The sequence below is a fragment of the Ixodes scapularis genome, unplaced genomic scaffold, assembly GCF_016920785.2.
Source record: "Ixodes scapularis isolate PalLabHiFi unplaced genomic scaffold, ASM1692078v2 PGA_scaffold3__209_contigs__length_174095766, whole genome shotgun sequence".
Taxonomy (NCBI): domain Eukaryota; kingdom Metazoa; phylum Arthropoda; class Arachnida; order Ixodida; family Ixodidae; genus Ixodes; species Ixodes scapularis.
The window spans coordinates 5,712,953-5,727,585 of NW_024609868.1; the positions used below are offsets into that span (position 1 = coordinate 5,712,953).

General features: G+C 46.2%; 1 protein-coding gene across 1 annotated transcript in view; it reads left to right on the top strand.

Moving 5' to 3' along the window:
* The window catches only part of LOC115308808 (phospholipase A1-like), a 48,073-nt gene extending 34,131 nt beyond the window's left edge, over positions 1 to 13,942 (top strand). The window contains exons 5-7 of the mRNA XM_040220379.1: positions 5,464 to 5,716; positions 8,186 to 8,377; positions 13,636 to 13,942. Coding sequence (XP_040076313.1) covers positions 5,464 to 5,716; positions 8,186 to 8,377; positions 13,636 to 13,868 — 678 coding nt within the window. The 3' untranslated portion in view covers positions 13,869 to 13,942. The remainder of the gene's footprint in view (positions 1 to 5,463; positions 5,717 to 8,185; positions 8,378 to 13,635) is intronic.
* Positions 13,943 to 14,633: the final 691 nt, after the last annotated feature.

Here is a 14,633-nt window from a genome sequence, read left to right on the forward strand (position 1 = left end):
GATGTTAACCGTTGCCACCAATTTTGAGCATGGCCACCGGAGGGACTTTAGGGGACTTCCTTTAGAAATCATAATGTCTAATCATTAATGTCTGATCTCACCCTTACCGTGCCTAAGATGAAGGCAAACGGATGTTAACCGTTGCCACCAATTTTGATCATGGCCACCGGAGGGGCTTTAGGTTACTTCCCTCAGAAATCATCATGTCTAATCATTAATGTCTCATCTCCCCTTTGACGTGGCTAAGATGAAGACTGTGCGAGAGTTAACATCCGTGTTTCCTACTTACTGCTAGCTCTTGTTTATCTCAGTTGGTAGAGCACACCGATAGTCTCGGGATTGATCCCAGGGTCAAATCTCGGACCGGGCAGGTTTTTTCAGCGGCCCCCAGTGCCCTACATACCCAGCCTCCAGGGCAGTGAACAGGAGGCGCCTCGGTCGGCTGCTGGTCAACGCGAAAGGTCGCGTCACCGAGCGATTAGACACGAGCGCTGCGTCACGGTTCGGAACGGCGCTCGGAGATTGGAGCCCGAGATGATTACGGCCGCGGGCCGTCACTTGGTTGCGAAAATTCCCCATAAGGCGGCGCCTCTTGTCCAAACAAACTTCATTGCCCGGTGGGTAGAGGGCGCTAGTTGTGCTCATTTTCAGGTGAAAATCAATTTATCCTTGAATAAATTTTCTCCAGCTTGGGGACCTCCACTAAAAAATATTATATCCAAGCTCGACGCTAGTTCACACATCTGCGTTTGAGTGTGATTGCGGTGTATTTCAACATCTTGAGGCCGCTAATGACGAAAGAGCCGGTACACCGGTGTCACCTGTTAGGAAGCGCTAAAAACACTCCCTTCTTTAATACATGTGTCTGTACTAAAATATTTTGCAGTATTCTGCTAGATGAAATCTACGCACTATCTATGAGAAATTGTCGGATATGACATTAGCTAAAATTATTTTAATCCCATAATAAAAAAAAAATCGTAAAAAAATAGGAATATACTCAAATCGAAAGTGTTCTAGGGCTACCCAATACATGACGTCACTGTGGTCTCTCGTCCCAAGAGCAGGATATTCACATTTACACAACTACCACCATCGATTGATCGTGCCGCTAGTGCGCCTATTGGTTGCCTATGACGCATCGTCATTTCTGGCTCATGACGAATCCTACAGGCAATTGCAATTGTTTCTGTTGGTCAACAACGTGTCCCCCCCCCCCCCCCCCCTAGAAAAATGCACAGTTCTTTTTTCTTTTTTTTTCGATTGTACCAGTAGGTTACGCTTTGCTGAACGCTCACTATCCGCTCCAACTTAGCGCTAGAGGTCCGTGCAAGATATCGAAGTTTGAGAACTAACCGTTCTGTAGTTTTAAATTTTATCGTTTGTTTCTTCTCTGAGAGCATGCAGTGCACTCTCGACAGTTGGTGTGTGTTCTGGCTTACAAGTTACAACCTCCATGAACGTAGAGAACATATAAAAACAGCCATAGCACGCAGTACCGAGTGAGTCACGCCAGAGCCGCATATGTAGAGAGTTTGGTCAATGGGAGGTGCGGGCAGAGCCAGGGCGTGCGTCAGGCTCGGAAAGAGGGCTTGGCATGCTCTCTTGACCAACCAGAAGCCGAAAAGAATCCCCTAGCGGTGGTAGCGAGAAACAGTTCTGATCGAAAGTCTATGTTCATATACAATTTTAACAAGTGCGTAAGAGTGAAATGTAGTAACTCTTTGTGGTTGAAAATAGAGTCACGTGTTGTTTTGATCATGATCATTCCAGGGGGGGCAAAGGTGGGTGAGGAGGAGTGGCAAATCCCGTGCGCCGACACCCGGGGTCCCGAGTGAACGATCGCAAAAGAGAGCGACAGAACACGAGAGAAAGAAAGCAACGTTGCCATGGTAAACGCGAAGAGTGAAAACTCTCAGCAATATAAACAGTGATAATTTAACGTTGTAAACGAAATTCTGAGCTATTCCAACGCTTATAAAAAGCAATCAAGTTATTACGCTGCATTAACTTCCCTTCTGTCGAAATCTCGTAAATCTGGTGGTTGCGCAGTTTCGTATTCCTCAACCGCGCCCACCCGCGCCGCACCGGCGGAGCCGGGTATATGGTTTAGTTTAGCGTTAACGCGAGGCCGTACATCTGCGCGTTATGCAAAAAGAAAGCTTCGAAAGGAACGCGAATATCTTTCCACCGGTAAGTTCGTGGATTGTTGAAGTTCACGAAACTGCTCTGATGATGTAACCGTGTTTGGGACCCCGAGGGTCTGCCTGCATGATCCGCCGCTTGCGGCAGCCAGAATGTATGGGAAAATGGCGGACCTTTTCCTCTAGAGTTAGTATGTATGATCTCTATGGATCATTCGGATCCATAACTCTATGTTCGGATCATTCAGAAAGATGTAAGAAACGAATGCACCGCTCAACTCTGTTTTGCGCGGACAGTGTGTGACCGCCCGGACGGCAGATTCCCGGCCCTCGGCGTTTGGCGTACGGATTATGTCGATTGTTCCGCTAGTCGCACTCGTCCACCATCATTTTTGATGAGCTTGATTGGTACATCACGTGTACCATATTTTCAGCCATCGAGAGTTACTCCAATGGAGTTATCAGGTTTGTTTCTCGCGACCACCGCCAGGGTATTATTTCCGGCTTCTGGTTGGTCACATTCGAATTTCTGAAGACGCCCTGGAACACGCCCAGCCCGCTTTCGGCCAATGGCGCCTCCTCAGTTGTCTCCTATACTTCCCAACGAATGGCCAAACTCTCTACATATACGGCTCTGAGTCACGCTAGCGCTCGATCCCGTGTTTACGCCCACATCAATGCCAGCGCAAGTTTGCACGAGTTTGCTACATTACACCTACCGTTTTCTCAGCAGTTGCTGCCTTTTCACCAGTCATTTTCGACAATATACCATATTTACTCGAGTAATTGACGCACTGTTTATCAAGGAAGCCTGCGCGTCCACTTTCAAGTGGAGCACACGAATTCTCAATCGTCGCAATCGACGTAAGAGACCCAGAAACTCACAAGACAAAAATAACGTCCTCACGGAAAAATGAATAAATTGCAGATTGCATTTTTACGAGGTATTGTTTTTTGGTCTCCGTATTCACCAAGTTTATTGTGTAAAACGCGACAATTGACTGTCTGTGTTCCCTGTGGGAAGTTTAAAGTGCGGTGTACTCTCAGGATTCCACGACGTGGCATCTCGGCGGAAGATCATTTTTTTCTTTTCCTCAGACGTAAAAAAAAAATAATAATAATAATATATTACTTTACACATTATCACTAAAACGCATAGTAAGGTTCTCGATAGGTTGTAGACGGTGGTTCCTCCTCGATGGTGTGGAGGAGGATGGCTTGCGTTGGACGGTGGCGGTGGTGTAGCAGGTCGGGCCAGACAACTGTTTACGCAAATTGCTTCTTTGCAACAGTTTAATAAAAGACAATTTAACATACGGGATACAGGAATACAAACATCGACAACCCGAGCCCCGAACTTGGCCGCCGTTAGAGGGCGGCTCCTTTTTCTCCAACGGTACCGAACCAAAGACCCCTCCTTTGTCTCGCCTGTGCTCTTATCGAGAGCAGCCTGTCCCTCTTTCCCATTTTCCTGTGGGGGTCAACATTCTCATCCGGCGCTCCGAGCCCAGGGCTAGACGGCGCCAGGCGTAGGAGGCGCAGACGAGTCTGGCCCTCAGACACGACAAATCACCCCTGGCACTCTGAACGCCGGCTGGAGGGACAGGTGCCGAAAGACGAAGCACAGCGCCCGAGACACTTCTAGGAAAGCGACCGGCACTTGTCAATGGGAAGCGACAAACGACTCTCCAAGGAAACAGCCTCAAGCGGTAGCACTGATCGACTACCAGAGAAAAAAGTGAAAGCCGTTTACAACTCCCTGTAACACCGAATTAGAGCGCAGCTCTTGTGGAGGAGGAGGGAAGGGTACTGGGGGGGGGGGTCAAGTGACCTGGGGGGGTCACGTGACCTTGCGGGGTCACGTGACGATGCCGATGATGCCATCAGTGACGTCACTGATGACGGCATCAGTGACGACGACGATGCGGATTCCGATGACGTCATCATCACTGATGACGTCATCCGTGATGATGACGATGACGATGCGGATGCCGGTGACGTCATCAGTGACGTCAGTGATGATGGCGATGACGATGCGGATGCCGGGGACGTCATCAGTGATGATGATGATGACGATGAGGATGCCGGTAACGTCATCAGTGACGTCACTGGTGACGTCATCAGTGATTATGATGATGACGATGCGGATGCCGGTGACGTCATCAGTGACGATGATGTCATCGGGGAGGTCACGTGACCTCGGCGGGGGGTCACTTCACCGCGGGGGGTGTCACGTGACTTCGGGGAAGGGGGGGTTACGTGACCTTGAAGGAGGGGGGTCACGTGACCTCGGGGGAGGGGTCACGTGACCTTGGGGTGACCTTGGGATGACCTTGGGGGTCGCGTGACCTTGGGGTGACCTTGGTTACGCCGACGCCGACGCCGCTCAAGCCGGGAACGGGCCCCTAAGAGCTGCGCTCTAAAACACTTAACCGCGGAGTCTCCCCAGGCTCCAGCTGCAGGCAGCCGAGCGGGGCGCGGAACGCGCCGCGGCCTGTTCCCGAGTAACGCGACCCCCGCAGCGCAAAGGGAGCTCCCCGCCCCGCGCACAAACTTCTCCCTTCCAAAGGTCGTAAACATCCCCTAGTGAACCCCACACGTCTCCCCCAAATCGTTCGCGCAGGGCCTCCAGACGAAGTAAGACAACAAATAAAAAGGTTCCGGAACCTTACACCCATCTAACACACAACATTGTATATTCCACAAATATCCGTGAATCACATTTTCATCAGAGCATTCCGATATCCCATCACTGCTACCTACGAAAGATGCTCAGTGAAGGATGCAGTCAGAAATGTTAACCTCAAATTTAAGCCTGCGATCTAACACTGAGGATGATGTCCCACGTGTTCGCATCATTCTCAGAACGGCATCCTAGATTATATTTTTTATTAACTGCAATCGTCTGTCGATTGCGGTAATTGACTCTACGGGGGCTCTGAGACAAAGTGTACGTATATACATTATTTTCGATTGTGTACCTCAAGAATGCTCAGCTGTGTCTATATCATCACCTCCTACGAGCGGGTAGAGTTATCCGTTATAAATTTTGTTCCCCAAAGCAGCAGCGTCTGATCTTGTCCATTACGCCCTAATTCACCTGGGAGTTGAATGACCGATTTCAATTACGCTTAGGCTTATAGCAACGCAGTCTAGGGACAGCATAACCCCACCCAGTCAGTCTACAAGCAGCCGTGCTTAAATAAAACTTTTAAAAAAAAACGTCTTCCAAGCATTCGTTTTACGCGTCATCTTATCCTTTTTACTATATACGTCAAGGCTCTACTGTAGACGTTTTAATCTAATTGTTTTTTTACAGATAGATTGCAACTTCGTCGTTGTACTGTGGACTGAAGGTGCGAAGAAACCGTTGTATAATATTGCTGCAGCAAACACGGCCCTTGTTGGAAGGCAGATTGCGTTGCTTCTTAGGAAGCTAACTGGAGAATTTCCAGAGACTGTTTTGAGTTCAGAAGTTCACTTGATTGGCTTTAGTCTTGGTGCCCATGTCGCCGGATTTTCTGGAAGGACTTTTACGTTAATAACAAATAAAACTATAGGAAGAATAACTGGTAAGCATATTTTATGCTGATACAGATATACCACAAGTTCATACGAATATAAACGTGGCAATATTCATTTTTTTAAGTGTTACTGCAGAGACAGCCTGGAATATTAATAAAAAACGTACACGTTTGTGAAATGTGAACATGAAACAAATCAGTAAATGCCGTCGTATAAGCATAAAATAGAGTTAAGAACAACCAAGTTAGAAATCACAATCTCTTCGTAAAATAAGCGATCCCAGGTCCAAAATTAAAGTGGAAGTCTCAGGCAATACATGCCACTCGGTGATTGTGCAAAAAACAAAAATATACTTTTTTTTTTTTTGTAATTGGGTACACGTTTATTTTTCTTTTATTCGAAGAATATACGTGAGTTGGACCACATTCCTTCGTGCATCCAAAAAGCGATTTTTGTTAATTCTCGTCGGGTGCTGAACATAGCATATAAAAACTTTAAGCCCAGGTTTTTTTGCCCCAAAAATGGGGGTATTTATCCAAGTATGTTTTATATCTTTCACGCTGAAATTTCCGACTCTACTTTTTTTTCTAGTAGATCTTCTGGCACGGCTCTTCATTTTTACAACTTTCGGTGCGGGTCCCAAATAACACACGCGTATTCAAGTTGTCGTTCTCACTAAGCAGCAAGAGACTCAATTTTTCGGGAGCACTACGCAGGTTATGAGTAAGGGAGTGATGGTTCATCCTACATAAGTAATTAAACAAAAAGTGTGGGACAAATTCCAGATGCTTACATTAATGCATTGATTAAGTTTTTGGTCATCAAACAAAGAACTCTTTGAGATAGCATTATGTTTTAACTAATAGTAACGTCTTGTTGTGAAACTTATTACAGCGTTAAGCCCTAGTTCCCAAAACTTACACCACTCAGAAATCCATTCTATATATTATCTTAAAATGGCGGCACTACAAACACTGTTTACTCTGCTACACAAATGTAGATGCATCTGCATCTACCTTTTACGCCCCTGGAACATGAGCGGCGTCAGTGTGACTGATTTTAGTGTTCTTCCTTCAGAAGTAGAGTTATATTCTGTATGATTAGTCATTTTAAACTGGTCGACTGTTACAGTCCACCGCAGGTCAAAGGGCGATCTACACACTTGCGTCGAGTCCGACAGGGTGGAACTGCAACGACTTGCGACGTACGCGTGTTGTCATGACAACAGCCGCGTCGGTTCCAGCAAAACGGGGTACAAACCGGTTTTGTTGGAGTCGACGCAGCCGTAGCAACCCGTACGTCGCAAGCCGTTGCAGTTGCACTCGTTCGAACTCACGCAAGTGGGGAAACCAACCTTAAGAAAAGTCTATGAAAGGCTTCGCTCCCAAAGGCCTCTTCTACATGTTCAAAACAAGCGATTGCGAGTAGTCGAGTGGAGGGGAGAAACTATCATTACTACGTACCAATAGAGCTTTGAGAGGAGGGCCTGTCCCGCTATGGTTAGCCTGCAAGACCAATTCGTGCTATGTCTCCGCAAAGTATTTGCGCCGACCGCGAACCGCCGGGGAAGCGCTTGCCTTGACAACTTCTATGCGTTGAAATGACGCACGCTGAAACGTGGGTGAATACGTCGAGAGTGCGCCTTATGTGATTCGTCCTTTCGACCTAGGAGTTCGTGTTGACAATTCACTTTCGTTTAGTAACCATGTCCCTGTAGCTGTAAATGTGGCACAAACAATAGACGTGGTTTTGTGATTGTGTCACCAGTTTTGGATACTTTCTTACCTTTAGTTCCGCCACGCCTAGAATTTGACTGGGTCATCTGGAATGCTTTGACTGCATCACATAATTTTGTAATTGAGTATATATAAAAACGAATAGTAAGGATATACTATACGGCAGACACATTAGAATGGGTTGGGAAGGGGGAGTTCCTTCTGGTATAAAACGTTACTGCGCCGCCTTGTATTTCTCTAAGCTAACTGTAAGGAGGCCATTCAAATACTTAAAATTCTGGCCCACTGTAGTTAATGGCAAGGTAAAATCACTTTATTTAATGAGATCGATAGAATCGTCGTGTTCTTTCTTAAATAACTAGGAAAGTCGCACCTTCTGATCAGTCATGTATGTCCTCTATGTCCCCATTTATCGAGAATTAAAGAAAGATGATATCAACCTACACGATTTGAACCTTGATATTGGAACTTGTTTCGGGACTTCTGTTTGCATAGCTGCAAATGGATATTATCTAATTATGCCAATCCATGCCAATTGTATTGGTATTCCTTTCTTCGTTCATTTGATGATTTCGTTTCATTATATATATATATATATATATATATATATATATATATATATATATATATATATATATATATATATATATATATATATATATATATATATTTAATTTTTTCTTGGGGTGCTTGTGCAATACATATGAGTCCCATATTGTTGTTTCTGGGCACAAGAAAATAAAGATATATTAATAATATAATACATAAACCGTTTTTCAGGACTCGATCCAGCCAACGCCTTGTTCACGAACTCGGGTGTGCAGTTGAGAGCCAGTGACGCAGATTTTGTTGACGTCATTCACACCAACAAAGGAAAAGCCTCCAGTGGAAAAATGGGGATTGATAAGCAATGCGGTCACGTCGACTTCTATCCGAATGGTGGATCAAGACAGCCGGGGTGCAGCTGGTTCAGTGCGTTTATAATTCTTAAGTTACTATGTTATTACTTTTTCTTTCTTTTTTTTCAACTGGATACGCTTTTTGGCTTTGTGTTCGGAATGTGGTGAAGCCGTGATAAAAGCATGGCCTCGAGCTCGACGCTGGTTGGTTTTGAGTGGAGGAGAGAGGGGCGGGGGGAAGGGGGGAGGGGGGAGGCCGTTCCAGTAGAAAAAGCATTCGCGCCAGGCGGGAATTGACCATTCAGGTTTTTAAACGAGTGCCTTTCCAGCATATCACGACACACTTTCTGTTTCTTTTTTCTCTTTATTGCTTAAATACATCATGCAAAGCATACATTTCGAAGACGCAATGACATATCCAGTAAGCACACAAACAGACATTTGCAAACCTCGGCAGCACACTTCGGCTGAAGTCATCAGACGGACCTTAACGTAACCAGGCCGTCTAAAACTGGCAACCAATCTGGAGTTTCTTCTAAAACGGAATACATTTTCTGAAGTTGGCTCATACTCTGAGTAAAATAATGACACGCGGGTCGCATATCAATGCCGGCGTCTCGCACAGCCAGGCGGCCTTTTGATAAACTGTACAGGCCGAGGACCATAAGATTATATCATATGGAACAGACTCGGTTTTATCGACTGGTAGGAAAGGTATCAGACGTGTGTTTAGCAAAAGTTTTTTTTTTTTCAAAGTCCTTTGTAGAATTTCGAAAATAGAACACAGCGTCCCAGCTGTCCAAGAACAAGTGTTCAATGGACTCAGGTTGCTTACACAAAAAGGCAATTTACAGCCCAGGGCACAAAGGTATCCTTGTATTGTATACCCTTTTCTTAAGCGGGAGTGTCCCGTTTTGTAAATTGAAAAAGAAAGTTTTAATGTGCGTTGGTATCAACATTTTTTTTACAATGCGAGGGACAGCATGTCCCCCGGCGCAGGTACAATTAAGGCTAGCGGTTTCGGTAAGGCGCCCGCGCCATTTTTCCGTCTCTTATCTGGCTCAGCCAAGGAGTTTAGAAGTAGTAGGGGGGGGCCACGTTGGCAATATTGGTGAAGCCTAGTCATAAAAAGTTTAAACGATATCGTGCCCAGCGTGACCGCAGATCTGTCTGGCGATTGGTGCGCGTGACATGTCACGTGTGAGATGGATGGTTGATTGTAGAAGGACTCCTTGCAGGCTTGTGCGCACTCCGTCCGGTAGGTTTCATCAGATCGAAGGCTAGACGAAGGCTAGCTACGGTCACGTGGTGTGGTGAGAGTAAGGAGGACAATGAGAAAGAGGTGAGGCGTCAAAGGAGCATGGCTTGTGGAGGCTACGCGGCTGACGTCATGCCCTCTCCTACCCTTCTATTCTCCATGGGCCCAGCCTTGTACCTGCTCCACAAGCGGTAACTTCAGCGCACTACTGCGCTTCTTACGCGCTAAAATTCTTTCTAAAAATGACTCATTTAGTGGTTTTCAATAACGCTCAGCAAGTTTCTAATTGGAACCATATCTCTATTCTCACTAATTAAAAAGTTAATTAGTAAATTTTAATTAATCAGTGACATATCGCAAAGATTAGCCACCCACATAATGCCATAATGTCCCCCTGGGCGTATAACTCACTCGCCCAAACCACATAAGTGTAGCTTTCACGGTCTTTTGTTAAAACAAATCTGCAAGAATAAAAAACTACCCTATATATATATATATATATATATATATATATATATATATATATATATATATATATATATATATATATATATATTGTTGGGAAAGAAATGGAGGACAAAGAAGAAGCCTCACGCAGGTGCATTGGGTGCGCGCAGTCCAAAAATCCGCCGGAACAATTTTTGGACCGCCATGACCCCCAACATCAGCAAGTACGTTCGAGCATGTCACCAATGCCCAACAAAGAAATCCCGCACCACAAAGCCGTCGGGACTGTTATAATCTCTTGTCCCACCTGAACGGCCATTTCAACGCGTCGGCGTTGACTTTCTCGGCCTCTTTCCTCGATCGACCATGAACAACAAATGGATTATCCTAGCCATCGATCACCTGACGCGATACGCCGAAACCAAGTGCGTTCCAGCCGCCAACTCCTTTCTACACAGCATTTTGTTACGTCACGGAGCTCCCCAGCAGATCATCACCGATCGAGGCACCCCGTTCATTTCAAACCTCCTCGAAGACGAATTGCGCCTCGCATCAACCGTTCACGACGTCACAGCTGCACATCACCCTCAAACCAATGGGCTAACCGAGCGCCTCAATCACGCTCTAGCGGACAAGATCTCTATGTATGTTTCGGAGGACCACACTAATTGGGACACCGTCCTTCCATATGTAGCCTACGCCTACAATACCGCCCGTTAGGCTACTACCGGTTACTCTCCTTACTATCCTTTGTATGCCCGTGAGCCACTCACCCCACTTGACACAGTCCTACCTTATATTGAAGATAACACGGTTGAGCATTATACAGCAGACGTAATATGCCGGGCGGAGGACGCCCGCCAACTCGCCCGCATTCACACGTTACAGTGTCAGCAGCAGCAACAATTACGTCAAGCAGACCTTTATCGCCCGGCCCATTACAACGTTGCAGACGCGGTTCTTTTGTGGACCCCTTCACGCACCCCCGGTCTCTGTGAGAAACTTATGAAGCGGTTCGTAGGCCCATTCCGTGTACTGCGACAACTCTGGCCAACCAACTATGAGGTAGCCCCACTTTCGTCGCCTCGAGATCGCCGCTCCAAATCAAGCTAAATTGTTCATCATATCGCCCGTATGAAGCCATACTACCGCCAAGAGAACTAATTCTACCACAAGTGCCGGATGACCGGCCCTTTCGACGGCGGGGGATATTGTTGGGAAAGAAATTGAGGACAAAGAAGAAGCCTCACGCAGGTGCATTGGGCACGCGCAGTCTCTTCCCCGAAGGACATAGACAACGGTCGCAGAGCATTGTATTTATACATCCTCTCATTTAATACACCTATATTTTCACGCTCACAATATATATATATATATATATATATATATATATATATATATATATATATATATATATATATCAGTGTGTCGAACCGAAAAAAATACGGGTTCGGTTACGGTTCAGGTTCAGGTAAATTTATTTTGTTCCGGTTCAGTTCCGGTTCGATTAATTCGATCCGCGAACCGGTTCGGGGCGCTGAACCGGTTCGCGAACCGGTTCGGAAATTATAAATGACAAATTTCAACATCAAAATAAATTACAAATAAAACATCTGAAATCAGCACATACGAAACGGGATACATCGTAGTGTAAGGCTCAGGGATTTCTACCAGGAGTGGTTTTATTATATGCACTCAAAGGTTACCTCACCGACGTTTACGCATTCGGACTTCATCTAATTGGGTCCGACGCAGTAGCTGTAAAATCCGCGACCTCCTTACAAACCCACTTACAAGTAGAACTCGCTAACTATCCCGCCACCTCAGCGTGTAAGCAATTGAAGGAACAGTGGGGAGAAAATACAGTATTCTTTATTTGAACTAGCCTTCGATAACTCAAATTAGACCCTTAAAGAAGTTTTCATTAAACAAAATACGGAATATAAAAAACACTTCACCGAACGCAACGCCAGAAGGACGTAATAGGATAAATATTAAAATAGAAGAGTTCGCTGTCTCACAAATATGTTAGCTGCTAGGTGCCTATACGAAACCGGATGCATTATTATCAAACTCCACAGCCTTTTCTTTTCTCATTCCGATGCAAGCAAGCTTCAAGAACTCACGCGTTCTAGAAACGTGTTATGAATTGTGCGCACAGCAGCATTTAGGATTTATGAGATTGTAGGAAAATGAAATCTCGTGACGCGATTTTTTTTTTTTTCTTTGCACAGCCTTCCAATTCTCTTTCTTCCGTGCAAGCCGCGACCAGCGCAATGCTGGTTCCTATGTCAAGATTCATGGATGCAGCGTTTGTCAAGATTCATGGATGCAGCGTTTATATTCCTAAGACTGAGTGGAGAAGAAAAATATGTAAGCGAGGTGTGTGTCAGTTGACGGCACTTAAAAAACAAATGGCATTGATAGCACATTCATTGTCAACAGCGCGATTGCACATTCATTGTCAACAGCGCGTGGCCGAACCGTTTTGACATGAGCCGGTAACCGTTATTTTTTTTCCGGTTCAGTTCCGGTTCGGGTTCATCGCAATAACAATATAACGGTTCGGGTTCGGGTTCAGTTCCGGAAAAAATACCGGTTCGGTTCCGGTTTTCGCTTCGGTTCCGGTTCGACACCCTGATATATATATATATATATATATAACTGAGAAGAAAAATCCTGAGACTGGGAATGAAATTTGAAAGAAAAAGTGAAAGCCGTTTACAAATCCCTGTAACGCCGAATTGGAGCGCAGCTCTTGAGGAGGAGGAGTGAAGGGTACTGAGGGGAGGGTAGACCCCTCCCCCTTCTCCTCCTCCTCCCCTCATTCTTTAATATGCTCTGGGGGGAGGGTGTCACGTGACTTCGGGGAAGGGGTCACGTGACCTCGGGGAGGCGTGACCTGGGGGTGACCTCAAGGCCACGTGACCCCAAAGGTGACCCCCACGTGACCTTGGGGGTCACGTGACCTGGAGGGGTCACGTGACCTCGGGGGGTCACGTGACCTCAGAGGGGTCACGTGACCTGGGGGGTCACGTGGGGTCACGTGACCTTGAGATGACCTTGGAAGGGGTCACGTGACCTTGGGGAGGCGACCACGTGACCTCGGGGGTCACGTGACTTGGGGGTCACGTGACCTTCAAAGGGTCACGTGGGGTCATCTTGGGGTCACGTGACCTTGAGATGACCTTGGAAGGGGTCACGTGACCTTCAGGGGGTCACGTGGGGTCGCGTGACCTTGAGATGACCTTGGGAGGGGTCACGTGACCTTGGGGGTCACGTGACCTTGGGATGACCTTGGTTACGCCGACGCCGACGGCGACGCCAACGGCGACGCCGACGGCGACGCCGCTCATGCCGGGAACGGGCCCCTAAGAGCTGCGCTCTAAAAACCCTTGGTGAAAACAGCAACAACGGACGATTTAGTCTTCGACGTTTCGGCCGCAGTCCGGCCTTCGTCGAAGGCCGGACTATATATATATATATATATATATATATATATATATATATATATATATATATATACACACAAAACTGCTTCGTAGGACGACGAAAAGTGTATAAGAGAGTGAACTGACTAATTTTTATCTTCCTAATATCAGTCAATTCATAACTTTCCTTTTCAGGCATTGGCTGCAGTCACAGGAGATCGGCGGAGTATTTCGCTGAATCACTGACGGACGAAACTTGCAAGTTTGTGTCGTATTCCTGCACCAATGGGCTGCAGGACAGCGTGGACGCGTGTAATAAAAACCAAAGTGACCAATCCGAAATGGGATACTACAGCAAGGACGCACTAGGACGGGGAGCGCAGATGCTGCCAACAAATGGAAGACCCCCGTATTGCAAAGTGTGGTAACGAGAGTTCATTGAAATTTACACCCAATCAATCTCAGATCAAATATTGGACCAAATAAAAACAACGAAACTGTATTCAAGTATAGCTACTAATTACTTTTCAATTTATCTGCCTGTTGAGATGAATTTTCGTCGTTTTTTTTTTTTTTTTTTTTTTTTTTGTAGTCCCAATTATTGACGAGCTGAACTCTAATATGGCATTTAACTTGTCTGAACCTCCTAAAATTCAGCCTAATCCCGATCAGGGCGACGAACCGACCAAGAACCGGACACGAAACGTGGAAAGAATCCCAGGGGCGGATTTAGAGGGGGGGTCCGGATGTCCTGACCCCCCTCTTGATTTCTGCTTGTGTAAATTTTAGGGCGTAAAACGAAGGAGAGGGGAAGGGGGTTCCTAAACATATGGTACGCTGACCAACACCTGACCCCCCCCCCCCCCCCCTCAGGAAATTCCTGCATCCGCCCCAGAAGACACCGTTTCTATGCATTATAAGTCTGACGTTAGAATAAAATGTAACAAAGTTGGGTCACTGACACTCGCTCGACGCGAACCGAAATCGAGTGCCGATAAACCCGAACCGAAACAAACACGCGAACATCCTTTTCGGTTAATAGTTTACTACTACGCAGTAAGTATGTTCTAGCTTTTAATTCAATCCCCAGCACCGTTTTCTTAATCTCTACGTAAAACAAACTTGAATGATAGCCGAATAGCCGGCGACGAGTGCCCGAATATGCAAGGGGGAGGGGGGCTGGAGCAGACAAG